The sequence below is a fragment of the Mus musculus genome, chromosome 7, assembly GCF_000001635.26.
Source record: "Mus musculus strain C57BL/6J chromosome 7, GRCm38.p6 C57BL/6J".
Classification (NCBI taxonomy): domain Eukaryota; kingdom Metazoa; phylum Chordata; class Mammalia; order Rodentia; family Muridae; genus Mus; species Mus musculus.
In genome coordinates, this window is record NC_000073.6 from 130,496,636 (window position 1) to 130,510,039 (window position 13,404).

At 38.7% G+C, this 13,404-nt stretch overlaps 1 protein-coding gene across 11 annotated transcripts in view; it reads right to left on the bottom strand.

The window, feature by feature from the left end:
- Positions 1 to 13,404, bottom strand: part of Ate1 (arginyltransferase 1) — a 129,127-nt gene that overhangs the window by 105,143 nt on the left and 10,580 nt on the right. For 3 of the 11 annotated variants that reach the window (XM_006507264.2, XM_006507265.4, XM_011241659.1), the window contains exons 5-8: positions 12,372 to 12,623; positions 10,847 to 11,064; positions 8,059 to 8,187; positions 7,087 to 7,215 (exon numbers count right to left, since the gene is read on the bottom strand). In XM_006507264.2, coding sequence (XP_006507327.1) covers positions 7,087 to 7,215; positions 8,059 to 8,187; positions 10,847 to 11,064; positions 12,372 to 12,623 — 728 coding nt within the window. The other 8 variants (NM_001271343.1, NM_001136054.2, XM_030242027.1 and 5 more) reach the window with 3 other exon arrangements.

A 13,404-nucleotide genomic window follows, 5' to 3' on the forward strand; every position in this document is an offset into this window, starting at 1 on the left:
TCACTTTGTATCTCCCCTCAAAATACTAATAACATTATGCTGGAAATTCAAGAATACCTTTGCAACAATGAATTTAAGTAAATGTAATTCATTTCTTAAATGTTAGAAGTAAAAAGCCTTTGGCAATTTAAGTATTATCAATAGCAAATTCTTACAGTTTATGATGGGCTACACTATACTATTGAGTCCTGACTTTGGAACCGCTCATAAAAAGTATTTTTTATTATTATTAAATTAACTAAGACTTCCACTGTATTGAAGTTAACTCAGGTTTTAATTTTTTTGTTTGTTTGTTTTTGGTTTCTGGAGGCAGGTTTTCTCTGTGTAGCCCTGGCTGTCCTGGAACTCACTCTGTAGACCAGTCTGGCCTCGAACTCAGAAATCCGCCTGCCTCTGCCTCCCGAGTGCTGGGATTAAAGGTGTGCACCACCACGCCCAGCTTAATTTTTTTGTTTAGAGGTCATGGGTATACTTCAAAGGTAGAGGACATGCGTAGCCTGAGACTCTAGGTTCAATCTCCTCTATCTTCCCCAAATTCAAACCACTCAGATCCTGCCATCATAATTCAGCTTACTATAAACTAGAGTACAGTATCTATACAAGCAGTATGTGACAATGTGTGATTTGTCTCTGCACAACTGACAGATGTTCAGTCTTTGATACGTTAAATACAATAGAGTAGAACTAGTAAGGGACTCCGAAGCTGGAAGCTCTTCTGAGTTAGGTGGCATTAAGAGCTTTAAGTCATTCACACATGATAAATCGCTTGTACTTGCACTTTACTTCCTCAGAGCAAATCATATCTAGCAAACACGAACAGTGTTTTTCATACTCCTGGGGCTGAAATACCAAGCTACACATCACACAGGAAGAACACTAAGCAAAGGGACAGCAAAGGTGTTTCAGGTCTGGTGGCTCGAGTAAGACAGCAAATCAACACTCCACCAGATCCTTTCCTGTCTGATGGTCAGAAAGAACCCAGAGGGACCTCTTCCCCTTTGGCACACGGGCTGCCCAATCATGAGTACTTGACTATAAATAATTTTCCCATAATTATTCCCAGAAGTGGAGGTCTACTTACACCCTGGCCTGTCATAGGGAGGTCAACAAGTTAAGTTTTAAAATGATCTCTTGGTGAAAGCAAACCAGCCTCTAATACCAATCACTACAAATTTCAAATTCAAACAAGACTACATCACAAATCAAAAGCAGAAACACATTCACAAGCGTTAAATCACCAGAGCTTCTTTACAGATACTGCAGTTTCTAAATGGCGGCAAGAGAAACGAGACTTCCAGAACTGACGGTGCTAAAGGAGAGCCCACCACTTTTAAAATGTCTTAACTATAAAGTAGAAATTCAAACTCCAGATATACCTTTTAAAGTCAAAGATAAAACTTCAAAATAAAAACTGAAACCCCATGCTGTAGTTTGCCTAGAAACCACAAGAATTTTTAACATTTAAAGAAAGTCTTTAACCTAAAACTGCTCTTAAAAAATCACGTGTTCATTTTTAAAGCCCTTTAAAAGATTAAAAAAAAAAAAAAAAAAAAGTAAACCAAAAAGTACGATGTGATGGTGCGCACCTTTAACCCTAGCACTGAGGCACAGGGAGGTAAATCCCAGTGAGTGCAAGGCCAGCCTAGCTGTCTGTAGGGCATGTTCAGCTCTAGCCACGGCTGTATAATGAGGCTCTGTCTCAAATATTTTAATAAAAACAGAAAAGAACGAGGTGAGTTATTATGCATTTACAGTTGAATGAGGAAAAACTGTCCTGGAGGCTGGAGAAATGACTCGGCAGTCAAAAGCGCTGGATCTTCCAGAGGGCCCACGCTCAACTCCCAGTACCCATACGGAGGATCATACTGTTTCAACTCCAGTTCCAGAGGATCCAATGACCTCTTTTAACCTCTGTAGGCACTGCACACATCTGTGTAGGTGTGTATAGGCAAAATACCTTCACACATTAAAAAAACAAAACAAACAAAACAAAAAAACCTAATACTCCCATTCACACTAAAACAAGCTAATTGTAGATCCAGAGCTGGAAAGATGGCAGTTGTTAAGAATACTTGCTGCTCTTGCAAAGGAATGAAATTCAGTCCCTAGCAACCACATCATGCAGCTGACAACTGCCTGTAACACCAGCTCCAGGGAGATCCAACTCCTCTGTCCTCTGCAGGCACCTGAAATGACACGTACATACTCCTCCTCACATGCACACAATTTAATGTAGAAAATAAATATTTGAAAACAAACCAGAAAGTACTAGTGATGACAAGAATGGAGAAGGAACTGCTAAGCCAGAGTAATCAGTTTCATTTTGGTTGGTTGGTTGGTATTTTTGGCTTTTTATTTTGTTTTGTTGTTTTTCAGACAGGGTCTCTCTACATAGAGTTGGCTATCCTGGAACTCATTATGTTCCCCAGGCTAGCTTTGAACACACAGAAACCCACCAGCCTCTGGGATTAAAGTAGTGTATCACTGCATCCAGCCCTACTAATCCATTTCTCAAGAATTCAAATGTGTGTGCACTTATGCACACTCTTCTGTATATACATTATGCCTCAATATTCTTTAACTCACCTACAGGCACTGGAGCTGCAGCTTAATTGATAGAGTAATTGCCTAGAACCCCTATAATCTCATAATCAGGAGACAGCAGCAGGATATCGAGAAGTTAAAGGTTAGCCTTAGCTATACTGCAAGCTAAGGCCAGCCTGGATATGTAAGATCTGTTTCAATGAAATAAATTTACCTAAAGACAGTTTAACTCTTTCACAGGTAAAAAAACATTTAATGTTAAAACTATAATTACTAGTAAATAAACCCTAAATACAGGTTCTTAAAAGACCAACTAGCTTAGAGACTTTCTTAAGTTTTATTTTTTTATGTGCTTGAGTGTTTTTGCCTACATGTATGCCTATGCATCATGTGGGTGCCTGGTGCCCATGGAGGCCAGAAGAGGGCACTGGATCCCCTAGAACGAGAGTTACAGACAGTTTTGAGCTACTATGTGCGTGCTGAGAATAGAACATAGGTCATTTGCAAGAGCAGCCAATGTTCAGACTTTTTCTTTTCTTTTCTTTAGTCATCAAATCACAAATTTTAAAACGTAACATGTTGGAGGCTGGTGAAGAGGCTCAGCAGTTAAGAGCATTGTAGACCAGAGTAGCCTCAAATTCAAGGCAATCCTCCTACCTCTGCCTTCCAAGTACTGGAACTACAGCTATACACCAACACAGTTAATAATGAAAGTAAATTTTCTAAGGATTATAGTTATGTTGTGTTATACAGAAAAATGTTTCCCTTTTAAAAAATGCATGCTAAAGAATTTAGGAGTGACACGTCAAATGTGTAAGTTAAAATGCTTCACACAGAAAGATAAAGCGAAGGGAAAGAGCACGGTTCCACTTAGAGGACGGATGGATGCACAGGCATGAGGACAGCACTCCATCAGCGTTTCTGTGTTGAATAACGCTCCTAACAGAATCGGGAAAACAACCAGTTAGTATGAAATCTGAGGCCACCGCGACTGTGACTACAGACTTTTAGATAATTAAGAAGAGCTAGAAGAGTCACTGTAGTTACTTTAAGAAAAACTGTAATTTTTATTAAATAATAGCATTTTTCTAGAAATCAACATTAAATTTCTAGCCAAAAAAAAAAAACTCTTATCTACATAAAACTATTGGTTTTGGGGGGTAGGGTATGGGGGACTTTTGGGATAGCATTGGAAATGTAATTCAGGAAAATACGTAATAAAAAAAAAAAACTTGGTTTTTAGAAAGCCAGTATTCTCTTTTCTTTAAGATTTATTTATGTTTTTATGTATATGAGTACACTGCAGCTGTCTTCAGACACACCAGAAGAGGTCATCGGATCTCATTACAGATGGTTGTGAGCCACCATGTGGTTGCTGGGAATTGAACTCAGTTCCTCTGGAAGAGCACTCAGTGCTTTTAACCGCTGAGCCATCTCTCCAGCCCCAAAAGCAAAAATTCTTAAATGTTGTCTTTATACTGTATTATACACAAGGTAGGTCACAAATCACCTATTTTATTTATAAATATTATTTTCTGCAAATCTGACATCTTCCTGAATGAAAATCATCCTGGAATATATACTGGAGTGAGCTATGAACCCTATGTGACTTTCTATGAGCAGCTACATGATACATTCCTAAAGATGCTTTTGAAGGAAAAAAAACTGAACTGTTACCAGGAAATCTAAGTTATATTTATCCTCTTATCAAATTTCTCAAAAAGGAAACAAACTGGGATTTTAAGGAGTTATTATATGATTGACAACACAGCCAAAATGGAGTATGTATACTAATGACAGACTGTTAGTTTAAATTTCATAAACAGAAAAGCAAAAAAGGCAAGTAGTTCTCCCATGGAAAAGAATTTTTTTTAAAGAAAAAAAAATTAATACTTTTGGCTTTTCTTTTTATCTCACTGAAAACAGGAACGCTAGTTATTTGCTCCTAAAGAAAACTGAAACTATATATACAATGTCTCTTGAAGTCCATGTAAAAATTAGCTTTTTCCCCATATAAAACATACCTGACAACTAGGAAGAACAAAGCAACATGCCCAAATCCCTTTCAGCAGCCAGCCCCACAGAGAGAACAGCAACGTGGCATGTACAGTAACAATTAAGTCCCAGGATGAGGATGCAGCAAGAAAAGGAACCCACGTGAAGCAGAAACCACCTCCTTACACAGAACTATCATGAAGTCAGGGGGAGCATCCTGGGAGGCAGCATTCCAATGTATTCATCTTAGAAGACCAAAGCTTGGAAATGTGTACAGGTCTTGAAAATAACTTATTCGGGAATGTCAAAAAAACAAACACACAAAAACACCCAGAACAATTCTGCACAGGTCAAATGAGTGTTGAGCAAGAGAGGAAGGAAGGGAGATAGATGCTTCTCTCTGCCCAAAGAAACCAGCTACATGTGGGATGGAGTCTAAGGGTGTTGCAGCATTAAAAGTCTTGACAAGAGCAGAGATTATGGTGGTAAGCAATTAGGAAGCCAAAGGTTCCTTCTGAGCAACAGCTAACCTGTAGGCCAGTGGCTTACCACAGAGAAGCAGAAAGGAACCTTCTCAGATCACAGCAACCTCAGTGACTGCCCTCAAAACTTCCCCAGCCAAGAAACCCACATTTAATTACTTCTGACTGCAGAGCAACGTTCTCCCCAAGGTACTGCTGGAAACAAATCAACCAGTAGAGTAGAGAAGCTGCTTATGAAACCAACAGAAGCAAACATTTAGAAAGACCAAGGGAAGAGGCAAACACTACTGAAGCACTGTCACTGAGGGACTATACCCATGCCTAAGGCTGAGCCTCTAACAGAGGCTCTCACACACCAGGGCAAGCAACTATAAAAATAGCTTGTGCACGCTTTTTTGGTTGGGGCAGTAACATATACAACAGGAATGAATGCAGTGACAATAAGGCTGTAATAAAACTGGACAGGGGTAAAACTATAGTAGAGAAGTGACACTAGTCTTTTTTTTGTTTTGGTTTGGTTTTTGGTTTGTTTTTTTTTTTTTTTCGAGACAGGGTTTCTCTGTGTAGCCCTGATTTTTCTAGCTCCAAGGCATTATATAAAATTAATTGTATAAAATATAATTATATTTTTAATTTAAATAAAATTATAAACAATTGTATAAAACAGAAATATTTTATAACTATAAATTATATTTAAATTATATAAAATATAACTGACTTATAACAAACATACATGAAACTTGTGTTAACAGTAACAGAATGGCACAAAAAGGGACTAGACAAAAGAAACTAGAACCACAGAAATAATTTATAAGGAATAAAGTTAGTATAGGTCTGAAGTAGACCTGGAATGTTAATGCCTTTCATAAACTGAGAAAAGGGATAAAAATAAGTAAATATTGGGGCTGGAGAAGTGGCTTCTTTTCCAGAGGTAAAATCCACGGGATAAATTCTAGATTAGGCGCTTTTTTTTAAAGACGTATTTAGTTATTTAGTTATTTTATTTACATGAGTACACTGTAGCTGTCTTCAGATACCAGAAGAGGGCATCGGATCCCTTTATATACGGATGGTTGTGAGCCACCATGTGGTTGCTGGGAATTGAACTCAGGACCTCTGGAAGAGCAGTCAGTGCTCTTAAGCACTGAACCATCTCTCTAGCCTCCTAAGTTGATCTTTCTTAAGTACTAAAGTATTCTACACATGTTTTTAAATCTTCCTAGATTGTCTTAGCTCATTATCAAACATTTTTACTAAGATATATACTAAAGTACTTACAGACAAAATGGTACAGTGGCCAAGATTTGGAGCAAAATAATCCAACATAATAACAAAGAACATGAAGAGGGAGACAAAGCAAAGATGGCAGCATGTTGAGAACTGCTGAGTGATTAACAGAGTTGAAGGGTTTCATGCTTGCAAAATAACTTTAAAAAGAAGTCTTGCTCCTAACGTAAACTGCGCAGCTTATTCATTGCCTCTACTGCCTTACACACAGCCAAGGAGTGGTTCCCAAGCACACTGTGTACTTCAGCCACCGTGCTGTTGAGCAAGGCTGAACAGCTGCCAACAACACCCTTCTCTTCTCTCCTTCAGGCCACACATACTCCTACCCATCTGCCCATGCCCGACTCAGTGCCACCTCTGCACCTGTCGGTTCCTTTATCCCAACACACCTCTATCCCTGTTACAATGGTAGAATCTCTCACTCATTTAAGATCTACAACATGGAAAGTGGAGAACCTCAAAAAGTGCTTGTTAGATGATGCTCTATACAACAATCTCAACAGGTCTGCTTCTTCCACTTCAAGGTATAGTCAGTAAATGTGTGCTGACTTAGGCTGCAGGACAAAACCCTAATAATGCTGTATTCAGGTTCCTGGTGGAAAAACTTTTTGAATTTACATTTTTTATTAAAGGATTCAAAATGCTAGGTCTGAATCTTTTCCACAAAGCTCAGTAAGAGATGCTCAGAGTAATCAATCAGCTCTACTTAATAGTTAAGATAGATCATGCTTCTTGACAACCTTGTCAATATAGGGAAAAAATGTTTAAGAGACAGTACCTCAGACTTTTCACATATTTCAGGTGCTTCCTGGTGTATAGCCACTTGATACTTGGTATATAAAGAAAAGGACTGGTTGAAGGATGAGTTGAACTCTGGGTCCTCAAAGGAGGCAGGTACTAGCCTCACCTTCAGGGCAAGGAAAACACAAGCCAATGCTATTGAACCAACTCTACCTGTTGACACACTTCTTTCTGAAGGTGAGGCTAGAGGAAGATCTCTGCAAACCACTTCCAAAGTTCAGCCCTGGGGTTTGCCATAAAGCAGCAGGAATGGAATGGAATGGCACAGGCCTAAGTGCCAACTTTCTACCAACATTCAGGACAACCTGAACTCACAAGAGCCAGACAGACAATTTGTTTGTACTTTGGTTTTTCTCTGTTTACCAGCAGTACTGTCACATACACTAACGGCTACTGCTGCGAACTGGTCTCAGCCAGCACGTCTGCCACCTCTACTGAATGAGGTGCTTCAGGCTTTTTTCATTCCCAGATGTTGTTTTTCTTCTTTTGAAATCATCTTCTATATAAAATTGTAAGTGGACAAGGAGTCTATTAAAGACCTCTACCTTCTTCCTTTTCCAGTCCATCTCTTTTATATAGGGGTATTCCATTAATAAGAAATAACTGAGCTGCTATGAACTCTCTAGATGACTTTCAAACGTGGATGAAGCATAGCAACACACCAGGCCAAGCGCACCTTCTTCTCATGGGTATTTATCTTGAAGCCACATGACTGATTTGTAGATAAATATAGATAAATACACAGCAGCTTTGAATGAAAGCAATGTGGCATATGACTTTCTACTTTGAAACTCTGTGTGACTGGCACCTAACACATGACAGTAGTGAATTCACATTTACAGAATGTCCACTCACTCAGTCTTATCTTTGTGCAGTTATGCTACAAATTAGTTATAAACAAGAATATAGTACAATTACAGCCAGCGAATGTCACGCGTGGCCTGCTGACCTGGCTCACGGTTGGCTTATCAGGCGGGTCCTTGTGAACAACCATCTGGTAGCGTTTATAGACCTGGTAAGACTCCTGAAATGTGGCTCTGAACTGAGGACTTGGTGGAGAAGATCTTACCACCCTCACCTTCAGAAGGAGTTAAAAAACAGTGTTTATTATTAATTCATTCACTGGTTCAATTCTACAGAATATGCACTAACAGAGACGTTCAATCAAAAGACCATGTTTCAAATAATATTAAAGCATAAACATGTATTTTAACATTAAAAATCAGCAAAGTTAGCAAATGAAGAAAAAGTTATTGCTACAATCTACAGTCTACTTAAAGAAAGCAAAAGAAGGTTCCCTCTAAATTTAAGCCTTACCACTGACAAATTAAAAACACCTAGCTCTACTGTAAACTGACAGGTTCCTCTTAGTTATGATAACACAAACACTCTCGAATTTTAGTTGTCCACAATTTACTAAAAGTCAATCAGTCAGAAACACTAAAAACTGTAAATATATTTTGGGTACCTTTATTCATCACTAGTAAGTAAACTTACAACTGTGTAACTATGAGAGGAAACTCTCACAAACGTGCATGTCGCTGTAGAGTTAAATGCACTATTATGTTTCCTTTATGATTATCTTACAATGTCAACATCTTGGACAAATAATCAAAACTTTCAGGACAAGCCTTAAATAAGGATAAATTAAAAATGGTAACTCTGCACAAGACTAGCTGACATTTATCTTAACATTAATTACTAACAGTTAAGATGCATTAGTAAAATAGCAGCAAAAGGAAATTAAATGCAATACAATGAGGACATAATGGGGCATTTCATGTTGGCAAAGGAAAAAGAGTGACACCCAGCAAATAACAAATTCTTCAAATCCTGGGTACTACCACATTAAAAATGTAACCGCTGAGACCTACAGAACTGTTATTTGAGGTGTGGCTGATTCCCTGAATACCCTATTTATGGTCAAAGGATAAAGACCGTTTTGTAATTTAAGTAGTATATTCAATTCTCTACAATTCTGGAAAGAAGAAAGTTAGTAACAGTATCAAAGTAACAAGTAGTTGTAATAGCCAAAGTTGTTAAAGTTTGTCGTGTGTCCGTGCCTGTGGTGCATGCGCTGAGTGTGCACGGGTACACATGCCTGCGTTTAGCAAGCTGAATGCAGCTCCACTGCTTTACAGACCAATGCCTCTCACTGGACCAGAAGCTCACCATTTTGGCTAGGTAAGTTGGCTACCCAACAAGCTCGGATATCCTACTGCCTAGACCCCCCGAAATCGGGGTTACAGGCACACACACACTCATAAATATATGGAGCTAGAGATTCAAACTGAAGTCTTCACTCTTTCTCACTGAGCCATCACTTCAGCCCCATTAAGATTAGCATTAATGTCCTTGGATATTAAGCTACAAATTCAAATCAAGCAGGAGAATATTTTTACATCATTATGGCTAATGTTTTTAAAATAATTTTAATACATAATATTGAAATTTTTAATTTGTTGTTAAAATATGAGAAAAAGTGGGAATTTGGCATAAAACTTTTAGCTAAATTGGCTGGGATTTCTTTTTTTTTTAAAGATTTATTTATTATTATATCTAAGTACACTGTAGCTGTCTTCAGATGCACCAGAAGAGGGAAGCAGATCTCATTACAGATGGTTGTGAGCCACCATGTGGTTGCTGGGATTTGAACCCAGGACCTTCGGAAGAGCAGTAGGTGCTCTTAACTGCTGAGCCATCTCTCCAGCCCCCTTGGCTGGGATTTCTTTTTCTTTTTTTGGTTTTTCGAGACAGGGTTTCTCTGTGTAGCCCTGGCTGTCCTGGAACTCACTCTGTAGACCAGACTGGCCTCAAACTCAAAAATCCACCTGCCTCTGCCTGCCAAGTGCTGGGATTAAAGGCGTGCGCCACCACGCCTGGCTTTGGGATTTCTTAATGAGAAAGGATTTTGGTAGTTTGGTAGGTGCTGGCTAATTTTATGTCAACTTGACACAAGCTTGAGTTATCTGACAGGAAACCTAATTGAAATTGAAAAAATGTTCCTATAATATCTGGTTGTAGGGCATTTTTTAAATTAATGATTGATAAGAAAGGACCCACCCCATTGCAAGTGGTGCCATCCCTAGGCTGGTGTCCTGAGTTCTATAAGAAAGGGGGCTGAGCAACACCCTCCACAGCCTCTTCATCAGCTCCTGCCTCCAGGTTCCTGCCCTGCTTGAGTTGAATCCTGATTGCCTTCAGTGATGAACAGTGATGTAGAAAGTATAGCTAAAAAACTCATCTCCAACTTGCTCTGTGGTCATGGTGTCATCACAGCGTATATAAAAGGTTGCACCGTAACCCTGACTAGGAGAATAGGATAACTTAGTACAGGTTTGTATATATATGGCAACAGTGCTATCTTGATCAAAACATAGATGATAAAACCAATTTGTTTATTGTGTTCTAGTCTTTTAATATCTAAATTATCTTTCACCATTTTAATTTCTAAGATAAAATTAATTTTATAATATTTCTGGTTTTATAAACTACTTAATTGCAATCAAGTAACACAAAAAGCCAGCATATCCTGCTTAAAAACACACTACAAATGAATTTTTTAAAACTAGCTGCCTAAAATATTTTCAAAAGCTCAAGAACTTTCTCATATAGCAGTTGACTTATGAGAACAGAAATGCTAAACAGTAAAACATTAACTGATAAGTATTAGTGCAAAGAAAATAAGTCCCCAACACAAAACACAATGCAACCAGTCACAAAAGCCCTCCAAGTACCTCTAACTTGTGCGATGCATTTTCTGGTAAAGATTGAAAAATCAAATCTTCCAGTGACTTGGGCTGGTTGGATTTAGCCTTTGGTAACAAACAGACTGGCTGACCTTGAGCCTCCGAGGCTGCAGCTGAGGCCTGCTGCATCCGTTTTAATCTTTGCCTTTCTTTCCTCATTTCCCTTGCTTTCCGACATGGAGGCTTACTCAAGTCAGCCCCTTTGCCTAAGAAGAATGACAAAATATTAGACCAATGGCATTTGCCTCTAGAAATGTCTCCTTCAAATACTATAGATACATAGACTAAGTCCAAAGAGTTCACAATCAAGTTTTACAGGATCATTAAAATTCTACCCAAGTTAGCTGTCAAAGAAGGCAAAGGTCACACAAATGTGCTCTTAATGAATTCATCTGTTCATTCATTCTTCCATCCATTCGCCCATCCTAAATACCTGCCCACTCTTCTGCTTCTGTAGAAATCAACACTTGAAGGATCTTCTACCTCTATGGCCCACATTTCTGGGGACATTTTGAATCTAGAACAAACTTTGGTGGGTGATTGTTGTAGTATTTCTTGTAATTATGAAGAATCCTTGGGGCTAGAAAGAAGGCTCAGTGGTTAAGAGCACTGGTTGCTCTTCCAGGAGTGCTGAGTTCAATTCCCAGCAACCACATGGTCGCTCACAACCATCTATAATGGGATTTGATCCTCTTTTCTGGAGTGTCTGAAGATAACTACAGTGTAGTTACATATATAAAAATAAACAAATCTTTTAAAAAAAATCCTTGCTCATTTTAACATATTCTGTCTCCAATTACACTCTGTGTTCACAGAGTTCAGGTTGATGAATTCTGTTCTAATTTTTAAAACCATGTATTAATGCACCCTATTGTAACCAATAAAAACTGAGTAACCTGGGGCTGGAAAGATGGCTCCGTGGTTAAGAGCACTGACTGCTCTTCCAGAGGTCCTGAGTTCAATTCCCAGCAACCACATGGTGGCTCACAACCATCTGTAATAAGATCTGCTTCTCTCTTCTGGTGTGTCTGAAGACAGCTACAATATACTAACAAATAAAATAGATAGATCTTTTAAAAAAAAACAAACTGAGTAACCTAGACATTATATATTTCCTGAAAGAACATGCATCTACCCTAAAGTAACCTTAACTGTCCTCAAATAAATAATTAGCTAATCTGATTAAGATTTTTCCCCAAGCCAAGTGTAGTGTAGCATTCCTTTAATCCCAGCACTCAGGAAGCAGAAACAGGCTGATCTCTGAGTTCAAGGCCAGCCTGGTCTACAGAGTGAGTTCCAGGACAGCCAGGGCTATACAGAGAAACCTGTCTTTAAAAACCAAGTTAAAAAAAAAAGAAGAGAAGAGAGGAGGGGAGGGGAGGGGAGGGGAGGGGAGAAAAAAACTTACCCCCCTCCCGGCAAAAAAAAAAAAAAAAAAAAAAAAAATCACAACACATGAAAATCTAACCGAAGTCTCTAGTATAACTATCAAGTGATACAAAATTTACACTACCTGGCTTAGGACCAATATGAACTTTGATTGGATGTGATGGTTCACCAGAGCCCAACTTCTCCTCTATAGATTGTGGATGAATGAATTCTTTAGACCCTTCTTTCTTTATACTCTTTTCTTTCTCCTTCTCTTCACTCTCTATGCTTCCTTTGAGGTCACTGAGTGTTTTGAGATCACACTTTATATCCAGCTTGTTAATTAATGCAAAGTCACCGTCAACAGCATCCTCCACTGTAGAATCCATGGGCTCATCTAAGAATGAGAAGACAATGAAAGCCCATCATCAGCTGCATTATTGACACATTTAGAATTATATAACTGTAAGTAATCCTGTTACTACAGCAGCCAGATCCATGACACAGTGCTCTAACAGGAGAATAAAAGTCACGGCACCAGCTGTGCTCAAGCTCCCAAGAATGGGATATACCCAACTGATATAACAAATCTTGTCTCAAAGAAAATTGTAACCTAAGATTTCAACCCCTCCCCCATGGCCTAGTGACTCTATCACTGCCTATAATAACAGTTTTAGACACAGTTGAGAAGTCTCTAACAAGTTAAACAAAAAGCCAAATGTACAAGTCACATGAAAACATAGGGCATCAATTTACCTATGGACTGTGATTTCTAAACACGAAAAGAAATTCAAAACTTATTTCTTACAATTATGTATACATAATAGTCCATCAGAGGTAGACCAAAACTATTTCCAAGGTTCTAACTAGCACATAATCTCTAAAACCAAGTCTTCTGGCCTCTGCTGATCCCAGCTAAGCCACACCTACTCTAGGACAATCCATGGAACCCAAAGAACGTACCTGCTTGGGCAGCCATTGTCTTTCCAGTGGTCAACACAGTTACCACAACACCCACAGGCATTGAAAACCTACTTGTGGAATGAGTGAATAAGCTAAACTAGAGTAGGGAGCTCCCAGGACTAGGTGCTTCCTATGGCAATAGTGAGAAAGAGTTCAGAGAGTGACACTCCCCAAATTAGGTATCAATTATAGGAGAACTTAAAAGGTTTAAAAGT